The sequence below is a fragment of the Perna viridis genome, chromosome 4 (assembly GCF_037379345.1).
Source record: "Perna viridis isolate PV_CMFRI_1.1 ecotype Kerala chromosome 4, ASM3737934v1, whole genome shotgun sequence".
NCBI lineage: Eukaryota > Metazoa > Mollusca > Bivalvia > Mytilida > Mytilidae > Perna > Perna viridis.
Genome location: NC_142448.1, coordinates 40566206 through 40588122, shown reverse-complemented (window position 1 = coordinate 40588122; position 21917 = coordinate 40566206). Strand labels below are relative to the sequence as shown.

The following is a 21917-nucleotide window of genomic DNA, read 5'->3' as shown; positions in this document are numbered from 1 at the left end:
ACACATTGACTGTTAGGTTTTCCCAAGATGGGATGGTCAAACCACAAATGCTTACAAAAATAACCAAACCAGCTTATCGCTACCGGACGATTCGACTTAAGTACATTTTGGACCATCACAACCCATGACTATATGTATTTCCGACCATGACAATTATGATAATGCATTACAACATGTAACATGTAGGACAACATAAACTGTGTATCCTAACAAATTTATAATTTTGGAAGTTAATTTGTGACAGGACTGACAAGAATTCTAAAAGGTATTTCTTCGGAGCGTTAAAGGTGTCATTTTCCTCACATTTAAGTGGTATATGTTCGGAAACCTATAAGAACGTACGCGTTTTACTTTGATACAGCTTTACTTACGGAAAATCATATATTCCTGCTCGGCCGTATAACTCATATAGTTTTATGAGTTTTATGCTGAGGAAGGATATCAGTTATGCGAAATATTCTATTTAAATTTTACCATCTTCTGGTGATGTTAATTATATTTAGACGTTTATTTAATTTATTGTTATGTTTCGCATAGTTTTTAACGATCCATCACCCCGTAAGAGTGAATGTTGACTATTAGTTTGACTATTATTGAGACGATTATATATATATTGAAGTTTAGAACAGCCGTGTTGAAGTTGGACAAAAGAATCTCTCCCCCCCCCAAAAAAAAAAGTAAACAAACAAACAAAAAAAACAAACAAAAACAAAAAGACAAAACAAAACAATACAAAACATAGACAAAAACAAAAAAAGCAAACAAAATAAACCCAAAGAAATAAAAATGCTAACATAATGTTCATTTTGTCACAAAACTGATTGATAAAATATATATATTATATCCCAGAAAAAAATATATCATTTGCATTCAGTTCTAAGCCCTTGGTGTTTTTGTCAACTATATATTAGCACCTATACACAAGTCTATATTACAATGTCTGTTGAAGGGATGTAGTCTTCAAATTCATGTATATGTGAATTAATGAATGCAGCGATTCAGAAGCAGTATTGCTTTAGAATAGCTATTGTTTTTGACGTTCGTTATTGGTCAAGACATATTTTCCGAGTTGTTTATCTGAATTGGACCAGTAGGTGTTACTTCATAGACCATTGAAAACATATATAGACTTGTTCATTATACGTTCAAAGGTTGCATTCAACTGGAATACATGTACATGGCATCGTACCAATGACCATAAGATCCATATTCGCGTGTCTTGAAAATACTGATACCTCACTCCCTGTTGTAATTTCTCTTTACTGATAAATTTTAAAAAAAGAACAGTAACGACATGGTGTGTTGAAAAGGCGTTCAAATTATATCCTAAGCCCAATTAAAAAAGACTTGAGCATACTTTTTCCAAATAAGATTGTACATATTTGGTATCTGATTTATTCTTTAGTTCTCTAAAGGCTTGTGCACGCGATGTTGCCATAGATGTCACAGCGGTACAAGTTCGAGTCCCGCGGAATGAACGACCAATAATTTGTATCGCCAATTTTGACTGTTTTAACATCGTTGGGATGTGTTCAGACCTATCTATACGTTTACATATCTTCCCTGTATCAATTTGATCCGATGGAGCAGTGTAGCGAATATTCACATTCTGAGACGTTGTATATACTATTTCTAGTAATGCATTGTTCAATATCAGTGCAAATGTAACATATTTGAATAATAATAAAATCTTGATAAAATTCAAAATAACCGCAAAACTGTCCTATGGAAGCCGATACCGGATTTATGATCCGGACTTAATTGATTTAATGAAGTTAGAATGTCATGCCTTTTAATAACAAAATACATTAACTATAGTTGAATAGACTATTAAACAAGTGTTTTTTTTTCTTTTTCCAAAACGCAATGCCGGCAAAATAAAGGCCTTAACTTTACTTCCGTGAGTACACAAATAAGTCTTTAATATTAGTTTTGTCGTTATACACCTTGTCAAAAACGATTTATCATTATGAAGGCTTCCGTTTATCTCATTCTTGTTTTTACTAATTCATTAATAAATTACATATCTTTAACATTGCTGATTGAATGACCTAAATTTCATTATGTGACGATATGTTTTTTAATCAATTTCTTGTGTTAAACATAATTGATTTCAAACCGAAACTAAATTAAAGTGTATAATGTCCAGCACGACAGAAAAAAAATCTCCGTTTCGTTACCCTATGACATAACTAATGTGTTGTGATTTTAGAAATCCAAACACAGGTGCTGAAAGGATTTTGCTACTAATAAAAGGAAGGTTGACATTACGGAAGGACAAATCATAGCGTTTGTCATGTATTTATATTTTTTATGATCTTTTTTTTCAATCCATCGCTAAGGGTGGATCAAGCTATGATGATGAGTTAATAGTGAATGTAGTCAACTTTTTCTGGGTAGTTGTGATGTATTAAATCCCAAATTGTAGGATTTTTTATAGAAAAAAAACGTTATTTTATTAGAACAAATATATGTTGTTTCAGAATGAAAGTATAGCTCAGCAAGTAAGACACTTTGTTCCTATGCCGTCTGTCCGTTGACAAACGTAAACTACCATGAAAAAATATAATTGGTTGATTGTTGAGATTTAACGGCCGAGCAGCAATATTTCAGCTATATGCTGGCGATGAACATGGAATGTGTGATAAAATGAACATGGAATGATGATGAAATTAAAAACAAATGGAATGGGACACAATGAAATGGAGTCGACAAATTTGATTGCCACAGGAAATAGGGAGAGGATGGCAATTTACCCTCGTGTTCCTACTCCGATAAAATACCCAAGAAGGGTTCTTTAACGTGTGAGGAACGTACGTGGCAACCGTCCCACCACGTTGCACAACTATGGTTTGCACTCAGATTTGGCCTGACGACCGGCAGCATGGAATATGCCAGTGTTATCCATTCCACCCATACAACCCAGTTGATCTGTGGACAGAGGGCCCAAACCCCCGGCTAGGGTTCTGAGGAATATTTAGTCGCCTTTTACGTCAAGTTAAGCGCTGCTGTGGGTCTTTTCTTTTTGTTACACGGACCCGCACGGGCCACACTTAAAAATATATTGTCGATCTAAAAACTAGTTTTTTTACAACATCAATTTCGGGATAAAGACAATGCAGAATCGTTTTGCAAATTATCAATAATCTCTACCAAGTATTACGCATTTTTTTCTACAATGTTTTGTACTAAATCTGCTGGTACAACAAAATACCTGTCATGTATAGTAGACAATGTTTAAGCTATATCGGAATCTGTGGAAACTGGCGTAGCATTGACTCTCATGAACCTTCTTAAAACTACAAAAAAACGTTTGGCATAACTTAGGTACTTTCAGATTGAATAAATCATTTGTGCAACAATATCAAAACAAATTGATTTATTCACAAATGCGTGACCTTATAATAAATTTACCAAAGACGTATTAAAAAAAAACATTTTTCATTACCTAAAAAAGCAACAAAAGATAATGTTACGAACGAATTGACTTGCTTATTAAAATACAGTACATTCTTTGTAATCTAGCGGTATATTACGTCTAAATAAATAACATTATCCACATGCATCTAACAATAACAAGGATGTTGTATCAGTTTTCCGTTAGTTTGAAAATCTACATTTTTTTATTCTAATATATTTTTAATTTTTAGAAAATTTCTAATACATTTTCGTGTCACTTTGTAGGCGTGTACTCGTAAAATTCAAGGACATTAAATTAAAAAACCCTTAGCGATTTAAACGTTTGAATAGAAATCTTGACCAAGAATGTTAACGTATATATATATATTAAGCATACCAATAGGTGTTTAAATATTGAGATATCTACGTACAATGTAACTTCCTTATTAGCTTTTACTTTCACTTTAGAAATATATTGCCGGAAAGCGTATGTTTATAAGAAGTGAAAGCAGAATTAAGAAAGGATATTATCCTGTATAAAGTCCTAACTTGACATTAAGACAGCAGTACACGTTTGAATATTGTGTTCCATTTATATCAGTTGTAACTAAAATACAATTTATAGTAGGACTATTTTTGCGTACGTTCCAAATGCTCATTGGTTGAATTGGTGGTCTGTAACCTTAAAGTCAGCATTTTAGACCAAATGGAAGATCAGGAAAACAAAGGAAGGCTACCCGATGTTATGTCAAATGGAGACGTTGGACATAATACATGCACAGCTATAATGTCTGAAATCCATCTAACGTCGACGGATTCAAGTAATGAAAAGCGTAATATTACTAATGAAAGTGATAATAGAAGTGAAGAAAAACAAACCCACAAAAGGAAGTTTCCAATTAAAAACGAGGAAGAATATTCGGAAACAAAAAAACAGAAACTCGATGGTTCGGAGGGGTTACCAAGAATTTTAACAGATGATAGTTATTTAATCACCACGGTTTCGAATGCGACTAAAAGCAGTAAAGAGGAAAAGGTGGGTTGTATATATTAAGGTATCACTACATATACATAATTTAATGGTTTTCTAAACAATCTGTTTAAGCGATGTAAAAATACAATCACAAAGATAAAGAATAAGAATTCTTCCGTTTGATTTAACGTTCTACAAGGTTAAAAGAATTTGGAGCTAATCAGATTTAATTTCTAAAATGGTTTGGTTGTCGCTTGCGGACTCATTAACTTCATGGTAATTTTCAGTTACCTGTAAACCTCTAATTTACGAATCAATTTGTCGCCAAAGACAATTCTTGGATTATTATTTTTTTCAACATATGCCTATCTTTGTAGACCGCTATGTCAAAAAGTCAAGATTTTTCTGTCTCGGGTGTCTAAGTCATCATGTTAATTGAATATGTTATATGAATATAACAACCCTACATAATCATGGAACTACTTCGATTGACATATTGAACAATGTCAAATCCCCACTTTCTTTTTTTTTTTTTTTTGGTGTTTCTGTCGTGTACATTAAATTTGTTTTTTTTCTAAATTTGCGTGTTTTCTTGAAATTCGATTTGTTCATCTTATTTAAAAAGATATTAACGCACATTATAGTGTGAATATTATAGCTCAACAAAAACAACGTTCAACATTTTTGCAAACTTACTTTTGCCTCATTCTAGGGCAGTATTGATGAAGATGCTAAGATAAACAATGAATGTACGTGTACCACAGCTGCAGTGATAGAAATAAAAGAAAATGGATTATCCGGAAGTGTGAGTAATTGTATTTATATTTTAAACCATCTCCATGCTTTAACTTTTTGACATGTCAGTTACAGCATCTCGATCGTAAAAGTTTAAAAAAATTACTGCATATGCGAAACTGTTTGATTTTTTTTTAAATAAGTTAGTTAACTAATGTTGTGTGTATCTTATACAGTATTTTCTTTTTACACAAACCACACTAATGGTATCTTACAGTTTAATTCATTTAGTGGTAAGTCAGGTTCATGGTCAATTTGGCTTTGAAACAGAAATTGGAGGGTATGGTCATATTAATGATGAGAAGGCATGGTTTAAGTCTTCTGTTATGATCACAAATTACAAAATGTAACAAGTTTCGTAATCGTGTAGTTAGTATTCTTAACCAATTCCGTTATTTTGAATTAAATAATATCTTGGACACATTGACTTTGATTTAAAGGGCGTCATGACCTCTGTAGATCAAGAATCGATCGGAGATGGAGTTAAAATTGAAAGCTCCGTTGATGCAGATAGAAGTAGTAGTGAAGAAATAGAAGAAACACCAAAGCGACCTGAGGCAGTAAGTATATATAAAATCAATAACTATAACGAGCTGATTAGCAACATATATTAAGGTTGGGTGAGCGGTTCAAACTATAAAATTGTAGCGATGTGATAAATTCATATTCAACAAGCTTTGGATGTGGATTTTTTTTCTCTCTAATGCCCCAAAAACGTTAAAAATACCCCCCAAAAAAAGAAAAGCGCACGAAACGTTATGATTCCGATTCGTTGACGTTGACGTCACACAAACATTCCAAATAAAAGACACCAGATGATTTCAAAGGTTTTTTCACTTCATATCTTCCCGAGTCCCTTCATAATTCTTATTTAAGGTAAGAAAACACCAAAATTATATCGTTTAAATGTAATATATCTACAATGGCAATCGAGGCAATTCGAGATGGAGTTCAAGATAATCGATTTCTAATCAAATCGAATTCCGAGGACAAAAAAGTAACTAGTGATGAGAACACTTTTTTCCATACCGCTCAAGCGGTATGAAAATATAAGCACAATTTGAGAATGCTTTATTATTTCTATTATTTCATTACAAACTTGCTATATATTTACTAAACTTTGGCCATGGCCTTTGTCGCACCATTGCGTTTAAAGAATATAAAGTACGATTTGAAACCTTTTGTTTAGAAAGAGTAATCAAGGGAACCAAGGTTATAGCGGTAATCAAAAGAATGTAATCCAGGGACAAAGACCAGACATGGAAAACAGACATACACAACAAAAAACATAAAGTAACTAAAATCATACATACAAAGTAACAAAATAAATGAGCAACTCGGACTCCACTAAAAACTGGGAGCATGGACCAGGTGCACCGGTATGGTAAGCGTCCTCTGCTTTTCTAGAAACACCCGCCGAGTTGCTCATAAAAAGTCAAGACCGGGGTAGACAAACGTGGAAATGAAAACTATGACCCGTTGAATAAATCATTTTTCATGGTGCTGATGGCTAATGAAGTGGCCAATGGAACATCGAAACTAAAGATTTGTTGTTTCAAAACATTATAGAAAGATGAATACATAAACTACCACGTGACATCAAACTACATGATTGGGTATATGTTAATGAAAGATTTAATAAGACCACCAATGTTCCACTCTAATTGTTAAATGACATTTTCACTAGCTGTTGGTTTCAAAGAATGCATGGTTAAGTCAATTGTTATTATTGATAGGCCAGTGTATAGGTCATGATGACATTGTACTTTCTCAAAATCTTGCTATAAATGTTTAATATTTACTTTATAGGCTGATTTCCCATACTTATTCAGGCTTCTTAGAGATGGAGAATTGTCTTCAGACGGGATACGCGCAAAACATTGCTTTTCAAATGAATCAATTATTTCACACGTTGCTAATGGGAGTAAAGGAATGCGCACTAGATTTATATCAACTTCATCATCTGAAGGGGCAATCGATAAATTAATTAGGTTAAAAAAGCGTTCGAAAAAGTATCGACATGGATGCATGACAACAATTAAAATAGATGTGGCGAAGTTACCATCGTCAGTTCAAATTATTGACTTAAGAAGTCAAACGAAAAGAGATGAATTCATAAGATGTTCGCATGATGAAGATATACCTTTATTCAACAAATATGCATCAGAATACGATGAAGTTGTGCTTGAAGGTCATATACCTAGAAAATGCTTTACTATCATCTGACCTTAAAAAGAATGGCTTTCTTGGTTACTTTACAAAGAGCTTTCATGTTTTGATTTCTTGTAGTTGCACTATTTTGCACATATCTACATACTGTTATTATTATTATTATTATTATTATTTTGTTGTTTTTTGTTTTTGTTTTTGTTTTTTGTTTTTGTTTTTGTTTTTTGTTTTTTTTTTTTGGTTTCTGTTATTTTGTTTATCATTTTTGCCGTTGTTAATGTTTTAAATGTACATAATTAAATAGTCAAACATACTAATTGGTTTGTGATTTTCACACAAATGGTTCAAATAAATTAAAGAAAATTGTTTGATTCTGATTCAATTACTATTACACACTTATTGAAATGGAGCTAATCATGTCGTGGTAAAATTGTTTCTTTATTATGTTTTCCTATTTAATCTATGAAGAAACATGGGTTGTTTTATCCATTTTTCATTCTATTTTTATTCAATCCATGAATTTCCATGAACGTTTTTATACCGCTCAGTTGTTTTACAAAGTTTTTGCTTTCTTTTGGTATGAAAATCCTTTGTATGACTTAACAACGGTCTATTTCACATAAACATAGTAAAGTACGTCCAGCATGAGTATGGTAGTCTGGATAACTTTATTGTTTTAAATAAAATCACTTAACAAGAATGGTCTTATTTTGACATAAATGAAACACCAAACCTAAATATATGTTGCTGGTCAATCAGTGTAGTTTTAAAAGACTAATCAAGGGAACCAATGTTACACCGGTAATCAAAAGAATGTAATCCAAGGACAAAGGCCAGACATGGAAAACATACATACACAAGAAAGAACATAAATTAACTTAAATCATACATACAAAGTAACAAAAGCAAATGAGCAAATCGGACTACACTAAAAACTGTGAGCATGCATGGACCAGTTGCACCGGGAGGGAAACACCCGCCGAGTTGCTCATAAAAAGTCGAGTCTGGGGTAGAAAAACGAGGAAAGGAAAACTATGACCCGTTGAATAAATCGGTTTTCATGGTGCAGATAGATACACCATATCGATTCACGAGTTCATGATGACGACCATAAAACTTCTGTAGTGATGACTTCAATCTTGCAGCAACATAACCCTGTTCCATAAGCATATTTGTTAAAGTTTTAGCACGATACAAAAAGTCTGCGTAGTTTCGGCAAGCTCTGGCAAAACTTATGAGTTGTGATATTAATACTCCATACGCAGTTGCTGAAGGGATGTTTCCACAGATGAAAGAAAAGTTGACAATTCTGAATGAAAAGTCATCAAGTTTGTCGCAAAGTTTTCACATTTTGTTCCCATTGGAATGCCGGTCGTCTGTTGAAAAACACGTCCACCACACTGGACAAATATGTGGTCCTTTAAAAATTCAAGAATTTTGTAAACATCTTCCTCTGTATATTTGGAAGATGATTTGGAATTATTATTTCTTACAAAGTATGAGGAATCTTTACCAAGAACTATATATTTGTATCTAGGTGTACCATTTTTTTGTTTTTAAAAAAAAACAACGATGTATAATGATTTAAGTGGGGACGTTATCTGAGTATGGAGAATAGGAGTATACAGTGTTAAAAAGTCATAGAATTTAATACAAGTATATTCAGATAATAGTCTTGAACTGATTATCTCCAAAAGATCTTTCGAATTTTTCAGGATCCACCTTAAATTAATACCACTACGGGAGTAACAATTTGGTGTGTGGTATTGTACATATAAGACATTTCTTTTAAATGTTACTGTCCAATATTCACTTCATGTGCAATTTTCAGTGTTACATATGGAATCTGAAGTATAGTTATGTCCATTAGCGATTTCTGATTTTTTTCTAATTACTATCTTTCGGGAAATGCGTGAATGAATAATTCAATACTGTTCAGACATGGGTATTTCCATTTTATATCCAAGTAAAGTATTCATAATGCGTTTAAAATATTTCAACCATGAGTAAAATAAAACATGCGACATTTATGGCGTCACAATAAAAATGAATTTCGGCTTGCAGGGTATTCTCAAAATAGCGGACTTATCAACGAATCAAAATCCGACGAGAAATGTAAGCCTTATAAATCGCAGACAACCTCGGTTAACATTTATCTGAATTTGAATAATTCGAATTCCCATCAGACAGCTATTGATATTTAATTACATGTATTAAAAAAAGTATCAAAACTATATTTAAGTATTACTCCGATTTGATATAGGCTTAGATATTCAGTACAATGAACGTGATTCTTTTTCTCCGTTTCTTTAATTAACATATATGCAATCCCTGATATTAAAAGTTTTCGCTATGAAATGTAAAACTGGACCATGTAATATTGCTTCGTAAGCACGTAATTTGTAGACCCTTCAGCTTACTTTTGTTTTTGTTCTTTTTTTTTATATTCCTGTAATACGATTAAGTAAAAACAATAAACTAGACTATGACCAGTGATGCGTTGACAATCCTTTAAAATTAGGATTTCAATTCATATGTGTTAAAAGAGGGTTAAGGTAGGAATTGTATCAGTAACTTCAATATTGAATCAGAAACAAACTACTTTAAATGATAATTTTAATAATTCCTAGCATGAGTTAAACGGTTAAATGCCAAAACAATTTTAAAATATTTAAATAAAAATGGGGATTATTCATTTTTAGGCAAATATAATTCATTGAAGGAACTCTGGCTCTCATTAATACATGTTTTCTGTTTGTTTGTTGTATTTTTGCTTTTGCTTTTTTGTTTATTTTGTTTTGTTTTTGTTTTTAGTTATGATTTTATGTTTGTAATGTTTATGTACTTTATATTAAAGTATGTAAAACATATTTTACTTACTTAGCAATCAGACTTATCTGTTTATCATAATATCATAATTAACAAATACCCTAAAAATCTAAAATTTCTTGTTTTGTGCTGTCCTCATTGAATCATCTCTGTGCGCAATTTTCCCTTCCTATTTCGATGTGTTTGGGTAATGCTTTCTTATTGTTGACTTACCACATTTTAAAAAAAATCTTTATCTTCCTCTGATTTTGATCCAACACTTTTCATAATAATGTATACAACACAACAAAATTTAGCAGGAAGAATGAAAGGCCTCTGCGCTTCTGATATTATTGAAGGGATAGCAACTATTCTATAACCTGTGCGAGTGACAAGTCTGTCAAATTATGTTTGCTTGTTTGTTGGGGTTTAACGTCCGAGCAGCAATATTTCAGCTATATTCAGACCCCGGCCAGGGTAATGAGCACTATTTAGTCGCCTTTTACTACAAGCTTAGCGCTGCTGCAGGCCTATTCTTTTAATACCCGGACCTGCACGGGGCGTCAAATTATGAAATAGACAGAGAGAAATTTTTGTTGAAGAAATACAGTGAACCCTGGACTTGTGTTATTTATAGTAGTTTTTTATTGGCTTTTAGGTTTTTGAAATATATTCTTGTTTACAATTAGTTGTCAGGAAATTTCAGAATATATAAATACATATAATCTCAGTGTAATGGCAGATAACTCGCAGTGTACTTCTTAGAAGCTGCCATACCAACAAGTACGCTTTCCAAAATTTAATGTACCACAGTGCACCTTGAAAGGTTAAAGAGTAATCAAGGGAACCAAGGCTATAGCGGTAATCAAAAGAATGTAATCCAGGGACAAAGACCAGACATGAAAAACATACATACACAACAAAGAACATAAAGTAACTAACATCATACATACAAAGTAACAAAAGTAAATGAGCAACTCGGACTCCACTAAAAACTGGGAGCATGGACCAGGTGCACCGGTAGGATAAGCGTCCTCTGCTTTTCTAGAAACACCCGCCGAATAAAAAATCAATTATATAGATGAAATAGTGTAAGTTGTAACAAAAAATATAATAAAAAAATGTTCAGTTCATCAAAATTGTATGTTACTTTAGCTTTATATTGCATATTTCAGAAGTTATTTTTTGGTACTATTCGGAGAACATCAGGGGATTTATGTGATCTGCTTACAAGCACAACTTAAAGCTTGTTATTATTTTAATTTCCTATCAAAAAAGTCATTGATTTGTCCGCAAGTTTTCTCAAAAACAGCTCATCCGATTGAGATGAAACTTCACAGGATGTTAGAACCATTTTTCGAAAGATGCATAACTCCAACATTTTTAATCCAACTGTCGCCATTATTTATTTCAAAATTGCCGTCGAACTGAACATACCGATGTGTTTACACTGGGAATTTGAATCTTATATATCTCAAAAACTGCTGATGGAAATTTGACCAATCTTGGTATATATACACCTCCTGAAACGTTTAACGTTCCCAATCCCACACGAAGCACACGAAACACGATCAAATGAAACACGCATACGAAGCACACGAAACACGTTGCACGAAGCACAATAAATGAATGATCGTGTCCGCCGGAAGTATTCTTCCCATTAAATAGTATATTTCAAAATCTAACTTGCAAAACGATATTAATAATAATTCACGATATACAGTGTACGTGTTCGTCGTATTTTGTTGATTGCTAACATCTTACATGTAATTCTACATTCTATATATGTTTTATGCTTTAATAAACACATTCGATATACAAAATTTCTAGATTTCTATAAATGTTTTGATATAAAATCACGTTATTTTTTGTTATAGATTGTTTATTGCGAAAACATTGTCATTGGTCTGGAAGTATGAAAATGTTGAAAGGTTTTGTTTTAAATTGAAGAAAGTTTTTTTTTTTTTTTTTTAAAAGTAGTTAAAGTGTTTTACCATACAATCTTGTTTCTTTGAATATGAAATAAACTTTTTTTATGTGTAACAAATGTCCATATTTGTTGCAGGTGGATTATTGGAACCAAGGTACATTGCAAAAAAACATTTTCATTAGTCTCTGAGTATGAAAATATTAAAATTTCAATAAATTGGGGGAAGATATAAATGTGACAAAACAGTAATTTTCATATGAAAAATGTCCATATCTTTTGTTTATGGATCATAGGGAACATATTGTTCAAGGAGAATATAAATACCAATATTTTGTAAAGTATTGGTAAAAAGTAGTCTTTTTTAAATAATTTAATGAGATACAATCTTATTTATCTAACAAAGGAAATATTGAATTGTTAATATGAAAAGAGTCCATTTTTATTATACATGGTACATTACGAAAACATTTCGACAGGTCTTGGAAGTAGAAAATATTAAAATTTCATAAAATTGGGGTAAATATACTCAATTTAAAAAAGAGTACTTTTGACGGATGCGATACCTTCTAATTGCTCTAAATATAAAAAGAAAGAATTTTTTTTTATGTGAACAATGTCCATATTTGGTGTATATAGATCATTGTGAATATATTTTCCATGTTCCAGTAGAATAAAAGTACCAAAATTTCATAAAGTATTGGTAAAAAGTACTCTTTTTTTCAAAATAATTTAGCTATTTTTAGTAATACGACACATCTCGAATTTGACAACAGTGGTCATATTGGAACTAAGGTTTATGATAAAAGAGACGATTTTAATTTCAATATCATAAATTACTGTACAGCAATGTCTTTTCATCTCCTGCATATAGTGTTCATATTTCACGATTGATTCGCTTCGCTAGAGCAAGTACTAACTTCTCTGATTTCCTTGAACGTCATAAATATCTGCGCAACATATTCCTGAATCAGAGGTATGAGGAAATGTGTCTTAAAAGGTCTCTTACCGAATTCCTTTTTAGATCTCAATCCTTGGTTGAAAAAAAATACTTAGTTTCTTCAAAAACAATCAGTAATTATTGTTTTTAATTGTAAATTGTTCTTTGTGCTGATGTGACCACTGATTTACCGATTATGACAAAAGCATGCACATGCTTTATAATCACCACTGTAATATTCATGACACAATGGAAGAGGGAGGATTAGCTCGCTGTAAAACCTAGATTTAATCAACCATGTCGTTTAAATAACCTGTACCAAGTCAAAAACCATTGCGATACCAGCTGCTCCGGTAGGGTAACATCTTTTTTTGCCAGATTCATTTTTGACTTGACTTGATTTTGAATCGTATTATCAAAAAGTATAACACATTGCTGAATTATAGATTATGATGGTTTTTTAATTGAAAACATGTTTTGCAAATAAACAAACTTAATATATGGATTAGAATGCAACTTATGTGGTTCAATATATGTCGGAGAAACGCAAGAACGATTAAATAAAAGAATGTGCGGGAATTTACACCACCAAATTCCCGACAGTTTATCAACACTTTAATCAACAAGATCATTCAATCCTCTCCATGAAAGTTCGTATTTTAGAAAAGATATTACCATCCTTCGAACAGTCCCGTTCTAAGTAAAAACTATCGTAACGAAAGAGAGGAATACTGGATACGCAGACTAGGTACTGCAATAACTTACGGATGCAATGACAACATCAAAAGTATAGGAAACCTTTCAAGCAAATATAACAATAGCATAAATGTGATGAATTTATTTGACAAAAATCCAACACGGGAAAGGAGTCATGGCCATCGCCACTATACCTCACGTAAGTTGCATGATGTCTCCATTGACGGTCTCATTTTCCTTTGATACAACAACCTCTTGGATTTCATCACATCAGAACCAAGCTTTATTCTATACCTCTCACTATACTACACTCCATTTACAAAACAAGTCTTGACACTCCTGTTTCTGACCCCACCTCATCATTATACAGACGTTTCCATCATTTTGGATATTGGTTTCCACAGACTCTTTAAAACAGTTTGTGTGAAAAGTCAAGATGAAGAAAAAACGATCATTTCTTCCACTACCGTGCATCCTCCATCACAAAAAATGTTTTGTATTAATTACTAGAGTAATCAAGGGAACCAAAGTTACAGCGGTAATCAAAAGAATGCAATCCAGGGACAAAGACCAGACATGGAAAACAGACATACACAACAAAGAACACAAGGCAACCAAAATTACACATACAAAGCAACAAAAGTAAATGAGCAACTCGGACGTCAATAAAAACTGGGAACATGGACCAGGTGCACCGGTAGGGTAAGCGTCCTCTGCGTCTTCTAATCATGAAATGATATCTATAGCTCACAAGCAAGAAGGCTAGGTGAGCTATTGCCATCACTTGCATCCATCGTAGTCGTCGTTAACAATTTTTCAAAACTCATCTACTCTGACACTACTACACCAATTGCAACAACACTTGGTATGAATGTTCCATGGAGTACTACTTAAAACTTCCATATGTTTCAAAATTAAAGACCTCACAGGCTTTACCCACTCTGACAGAGAAAAAAATTCTTTTTGTTCTCGTTTTATCCAATTCTTTTTTTCCAAGCTGTTTAAATCTCTTGTAATGACGCAACCGAAACGGACTATATTTGCATGTTATAATATTATACAAATGCATCTATGCATTTGTTGACAAATAGTACTGGATGAAATGAACGTTTTTCATGACCTTTAAACCCACACTGGCCGGGGCGACGTCCAAACCAGTTTTTGTTTTTTTCTTTTACTCCTCTTGTTAAAAACATAAATTATTTTACGGGGATAAAATCCACCAGCAGAGTTATGAACACAGTTGTGTGAAAGAGTAATCAAGGAAACCAAGATTCTAGTGGAAATCAGAATAATGATTACCCGCAGGTACAAAAACAAGACAGGGAAAACAGACACACACAATATAGAACATAAAACAACCAAAATAATACGTTCAAAGCAATAAAAGTAAATAAGCAATTCGGACTCAACAAAATACTAAGAGCATGGACCAGGTGAATTGGTATGGTAAACATTAGCTGAGTTGCCCATAAAAAGCTAAGTCCGGGGTAGACGAAAGAGGAATGGATCGCGACAAAGAACTAAAATTATCTGCAGAATTTACCTTTTCATACTATGAACATCGGTATCGGATTTACGATCCGGACTTATTTTGATTAACTTCAATTACTAAACGGAAAGCAAGAGGGTCTGTAATGATGAAAGTTTAAATCTGCATCAATGGTTCTTATTTGTTATATATAAAATTTAATTATTGAATTTGTTAGTAAAACACCTTTAAGCACTAATTTGGTACTGAAACGGCATGCCACTTAAATAAGGTAAAGCCCCTAACTTTACATCAGTAGAAGAAGTATTTACTATTAATTCTTGTCAAAAGTACATTTTATTTTAATTGCACACGAATTTAGTGTACCATTTCAATTAAGTTTCTTGTAAAGGGAAAACTTAGAATTCTATTTAAAAATTAACAAAGCACACATTTAATCTGCATAATTTAAAATTTGAATATGCATATGTTTGATATGTTCAAGTATTACCTTTCTATGATACTAATATTTGTTGTGCATATTAATAGCTCACGATTGTAAATTCATCATGAAGCCTTACTTGAGTATTCACTCATAATTTCCTCGAAGTATTTTGTATGTTTATGACACAATTGCTTACCCAGTCCTATATTCTTCTATTAAACTTTGTTTTCCTTTTCAAAGCAAAGCAATAGTTGAATTGGTTTAAACAATTATTATTATCCAAGCGAAGGAGTGATGGACCACACCACCTTATTTCCAATCAAATTATATTATAGGCAGAAACTTATGTTTTGATAAGCGCGGATTCTTGTATTATCAGTTACTTTTAACTTCGAGAAAAAACATACATAAGGAAATATAGATAAGGCAAGATAAACTTATTCTGCATCAAATTGAAGTGATAAAATTAGTTGCAAAATTAATGATGGCGGCTATGGGATTTGTGACCGTTCAATTGTTATCATTTTATTTTAACTGAGAGTAAGCACCGTAGGGAACGTTTGGGTGACATTCAAAGTTCTCGACTTACCTAAAAGATGAAAATAGAAGGATTGTGCCATATTTTCAAAGCTCAGTTAAGAATTGACATTATAAAATGTTCCGTTGTTACTTATTAAATGACCTCAGAAGGAATGTAAGACCAGACATGTAACGAGGAAAACATTTCTTGTCATATGAAAATGAGGTAAAAGATTTTTGTAATTTACAAAACTAATGATAACATAGAAATATACATTTAAGAACTGTACTGGGCATTTTATCGCACACACAGCAGTAAACCCCACCTCTTTCTGCAATTTTTTCACAGCTTCGCAGATTTTATATGTGTAAAGATCTTCATTCTTAGTAATGAGTTTGTTTGCAACGAGCTATTTTTTTTTTCTGGAAACAGTGTAAAATGTAGCTCATGGTAGTAAGATTGTGTCAAGTATTCTGAATGCAAAAATTGATAGCTTACATGTTATATATTTCGTCGTCTCCCTTTCAACACTGATATTTTAAACTACTCATGAAAATTTCGTACTTACCGTGTACGCCCTTAAACAGTAATTCTGAAATGAACTATTGATTACTGCCTTTGAATATACAAAAATCACTTCCGTTTGTTTTATTAAAAGACTTTTTTAAAGTAAGTCAATGATTTGTGAAAACAAGACAAGTGTATATACATATAAGAAGTCACTTTCGCTGTTAAAAAAACATAAGGTATTAAAACATGTTACTTAGATTAAACATATTGTATTTTGTTTTGCTTTTCAATCATTTATATGTCTTTATTGGATACGTTTAATATTTTACATTTAATTTTCTTACACTTTGGTTTGCATATTTCATATTTGTATAATGTATGTCGAAGAAAAACTTCATCCTACTTCATTGTTTTAAAGAAACAAACAAAAATCATGTAGTTCTCGACAAGAGTAGAGTAATATGTTATGTCATAGAGTCATAGATGAAAACAGTATGTGAGACAATGAAAAAGTTTGTATTGTAATTAATGTATGTAATCTATACGACTATTTATAGTAATATGTTGTTCAATGTAACAGTGCAAATATAAGATGTGTGAACAAAAAGAAAATAAAGATTAAAAAATAAATTCTCCGCAAAAATTACCTAAAACATGTAATATCAAAACCTGGACTTGTCAATTACCGATGAAATTTAAATCTGTATACAAGTTTATCAATTTCCATATATGAAGTTAAAATTTTCAAATTGTTGTTAAAATGTTCTGCCGTCTGATAAAAAGGAGGCCGTATTTTTAAGGTAAAGTAGACATGTAAACACTTGATTTGTTTGCGGAAACGCACTGCCTGCTGATAAAAGGCATTTACTTCTGTTAGTGCACAAATACGTTTTTGTCATCGTACATCTTGTGAAAACCGATTTAATTCATTAGTCATAGGCTTCTGTTTATCTCATTCTTGTTTTAACTAATTCATTAATGAATAGCATATCTTTTACGTTGGTGAATAAATGAACTATGTTTCAATATGTGATAATATGTTTTATTGATCAATTTCTTGTGTAAACCATTATTGATTTCAAACCGAAACTAAAACTAAAAATTTTTGTTTTTGGAAAATCGTAAGTCAACACACAGTGTAATTTCTATATGATATATAGGACTATAAACAGAAGAAGACTATTGATTTTCTTGACACTTTATAGCATTGATAAAATACAGTCATAAGTATCTTCATAATGGTTTTATTTTTTCAACATTACTGCTTTATTATTATTTCAATTACATTTTTAAACGAAAGTGACTTTTTGATAATTCATAGTGCTTTTTATATTATGTATTGGTAGACCAAGTTACTATGTATGTTCGGTGTAGCTTTCCATGAAGTATTCAGAGTAACAAGTAGAGTGATCAACTGTATTTAGCAGAAAAGTGTATTCAAAGAATAATCAAGGGAATCAAGGTTATAGCGGTAACAAAAAAAAATGTAATCCAGGGACAAAAAAACAGACATGGAAAACACACACACACAACAATGTGCATATAGTAAATAAAATCATACATACAAAGTAACAAAAGCAAATGAGCAACTTGGACTCAACTAAAAACTGTGATCATGGACTATGTGCATCGGTAGGATAAGCGTCCTCTCTGTGGCAAGGAGTCCTTCTGGTTTCATTTTTACTCAGACTAAGCACCGTAAGAAAAATCTTAGTACGATTCAAAGCTTTCGTATTACCTTAAAGATGAAAACAAAAGGACTGTATCACATTTTCAAGTATCAGTTAAGATACTAACTTTATGAAATGTTATGTTGTTACATGCTAACCAATATCAGAAGAAATAATTTCCATCAGCTCAAAATGTAAAACCAGAAATATAATAAGCAAAATATTTGGTGTCATGTGTAAATGAAGCAGATGATTATTGTAATGTATATCACTAATGAATACATAGAAATATCTGTTCATGAAGTTTACTTGATGTTTCATTACTCACGTAGCAGTAAATCCCGCCTCTATATGCAAATACGTACGGTAAACATTTCACAGTTTAGTATGTGTAACGATCTTTATTCTGAGTATTGGGTTTGTTTGCCACGCGGTAAAAATATGTTGTTTTTTTTTCTTTTGGAACAATGTAAAATGTATGAAGAAATTGCTATCAACATAGAAATGTTGACTTTAATCAAATTGCTCATGTACTGTTAAACTTAAGACAGTCGTTAACTTAATACGTGATAAAACACAGAAAATGGGCCCATAATTTCGACCTTCGAGCAAAAAGTACTGAATGAAAAAGAGACCACTGTCAACCCATAATATACTGTAATCTTCAGAACGCTCTTGATCACTTATTATTTTTTATCAACGCAAGTAACATTATTAGTAGCTAAATGCGATAACCTTCGCATGCATTAACTCTGTTGTTTATTTCTTTGAGTTTCAAGGATTGTCCAAGGATTTCCTGGCATTTAGGCTACATCATATTTAAATCCTCAAGTAGATAGATTTTTTTCCTCGAAGACAACTTTGAACGAAAATCTTAAAGAACAAAATATATAGGGCACAGAACTTCGAGATAATTTAGCCGTAAGAAAAGAGATTTTTTATAGCATAATAAATATAGATTTTGTTGGGGATTTCCACAGCTTTGCTTGCTAAAAAAACTGGAGAAATAAATTTCTTAAAGTTTTTGCAATGAATACTTATTTAACATTATTTCATATTTCAAAATAAATGGGGCTGGGGGTCACCAAACTTATTTCTTGTATTGTAAAGATCATAAAGTAACTAAAATTATACATTTATTTTTCTTCGCTTGCATATTGTTTAACTCTACATCAGATCATACACGACATACACCACTTTTAAAATTGATGTGAACAAGCCATATCCCGAATTCCAATTCCTTTCTACAAACGAAATTCTCATTCTGTATCCCGTATATTATATCTTACGTAGTAAAATGCCAAAAACATTATAAACTATCAATCTTCCATTGAGTGGTAATAGCTGAAATCACATTTTGTAGTATTGATTAATTCCTATGTTAACACGAGTCATGAACGAATCTAAAAGAACATTTTTCATTGATTTTAGATACAATTTTCAAGGAGAGACAGTAGTTAAATGAGTAGATGCACATTCGTAAATCGGAGTAAGTACTCTTTTCAGTTTCGAATGTTCTTTGTGTTCCTTTTTGTGTCTTTGTAAACTGGTATTTGTTTTGCCTTTTTAAGTGAGGTGTTTGATATTTAAATCTATGTGGTCAATTTGTGTTTGCTTCTTATTTCACAACAGCTTATCAAGTGGTCGAGTAAGAAAGTTGTATTGTTGAGAAATTAAAAGTGAAACATAAATTCTTTATTCGTTACATCTGTTAGAATGGATAATGTTGGTTTTGAAAGTGTATGTATATATATATATCGTTTTCCTGATTAGTCTTTTTGTTAATTTCAAGATTATTTACAAGGTCAATTATCCTATGAAAGGGCAATATAATTCAAACTATTAAATCAAACAAAAAAAAAAGAACAACGAGACTACTGAAATGTGGCAATAAATTGTCCCTTTCAGGCAATATACCTAGATCTTTGAATCTCATTGATTTCAGTTATATGCAATAAGCAAAATCATCCACGATGACTTGAACGATTCAAGTTCTTTTTCTAATTTTTCCATGAAAATGTTAGCATCAGATGGAGCCATTTAGGTGTCCATAGCTTTTGCTTTTAATTTTTAAATAGTGGTCTCCTTTAAAAGTAGAATTGTTTATTTAGAACCGTTGAGAACAATGTGACTAGGAGGTCACTAGGTGGACGTTTAAATTTCCGAAGATCCAACCCTTCTCTGTCATCAGAATGAGGATTGTTTGTACATAGTGAGGTAACTTCAATAGTGTCTTAGGTCGTTTTTGGAGGTAGAGGATTCAAAGCCTGCATTTTATTTTATGATTATTTTTTAATAATCGGTTGTATATTTTATGAAGGAAGTCTATTATGCAACATGTTTGCGTAGATGGAAGTCCACCAATTCCGAACCCTTTTCTGAAGGGCATACCTAGATTGTATAGATGTTGGGCTTTTGAAGTAGAAATAATCGTCCATGGTTTCATATAGTAAAGTTAATGTGTTCATGTTCGTACATTCAGTTTTAATGTCGTCAGCAAATGTTGAGTGAGGACTATGATTTGTTTAGTATAAAAACGATCGCCTTTCAGTTAATTCTCCTCCTTCTGAAGGTCAGCCGATCTGTCTTTGACCACTATTGCAGTGTCTTTTTCTGAAGGCTTTATTGTATTTTCTTTAGTGGTATAGGTCTGGCAAATCCGTGAGCTCACTTGTTGTCAAACTTTCATGACTGTCCATGTTCTCTCTAATAGTTCTAATCATGTCAGATTTTAAATAATCTGTATAAATTCTAAAGTTACGTTCTTGCTCTTTTGGGATACCCACCTACGTTTCCTCCTAAATCATTCTCTGAATTTTACTCATGCTCATTTTCCTCTCATTCACTCACCGTAAAGCCGACGACTTCGTGATCCTCAAATTTCTGTCAAAGTTGTCGAGTTCCTCAATCAAGTTGGTATCATTGGCAGATTTAAGGCCCTTATATATTAAAGATGTCTCTTTCTTAGATAGTGGAAAGAAAGATTTATAACCGTATCAGATGTTTGACGTTTCAGTTTGAATTATCTGTTGCATATTTTGCTAGAGATGTTCTTTACATTTTTGTCTCAGTAGGAACAATAGGTATTTTTAACAGGGCAAAAGTGTCTGATTCACCTACAAAATATGGTATCAGAAACCTATTCAAAGTAAAATTGAATCCAAGTATATCCATTATGATCAGTGAATCCCACATTGAATATGATAACTCATTCCAAATGTTAATTTACGACCTGATTACAACGCGAAGGTACATTCCCAATCAATAAAACTTCGTTAAACTGGTTCGCATACCGATGGAACTTGTGAACAGTATTCATGCCATAATAACTTTTAATGTATTTCTGTCGTTTTCTGAGTGATGTCAAGTCAATTATTCTTAAGTAAATAAAAGTAATTCCTACATCAAAAGCGACTATTTGATCTTTTAATTGTTCTTTCAAGCATATAAATTTACTCATTCAATTTGCTCAAATTTTCCCCGTTGTTCTACATAGAATTCAGCGGCTTAGACAAAGGCTGCATATGAACTTGGACAAGAATATGTTGTCAATATGGTTGAGGCAGTCATTCCTAATGTTCTTATATTGTCACA

General features: G+C 32.1%; 1 protein-coding gene across 1 annotated transcript; it reads left to right on the top strand.

Annotated features, from left to right (window-relative positions):
• Nucleotides 1–18: 18 nt before the first annotated feature.
• Nucleotides 19–10206, top strand: LOC148620083 (uncharacterized). Its single transcript, XM_088580667.1, has 5 exons — nucleotides 19–265; nucleotides 2484–4435; nucleotides 5085–5177; nucleotides 5608–5727; nucleotides 6977–10206. The coding sequence occupies exons 2-5, from the start codon at nucleotides 4106–4108 to the stop codon at nucleotides 7391–7393; spliced, it is 960 nt and encodes a 319-aa protein (XP_088436793.1). The 5' UTR covers nucleotides 19–265; nucleotides 2484–4105; the 3' UTR covers nucleotides 7394–10206.
• Nucleotides 10207–21917: the final 11711 nt, after the last annotated feature.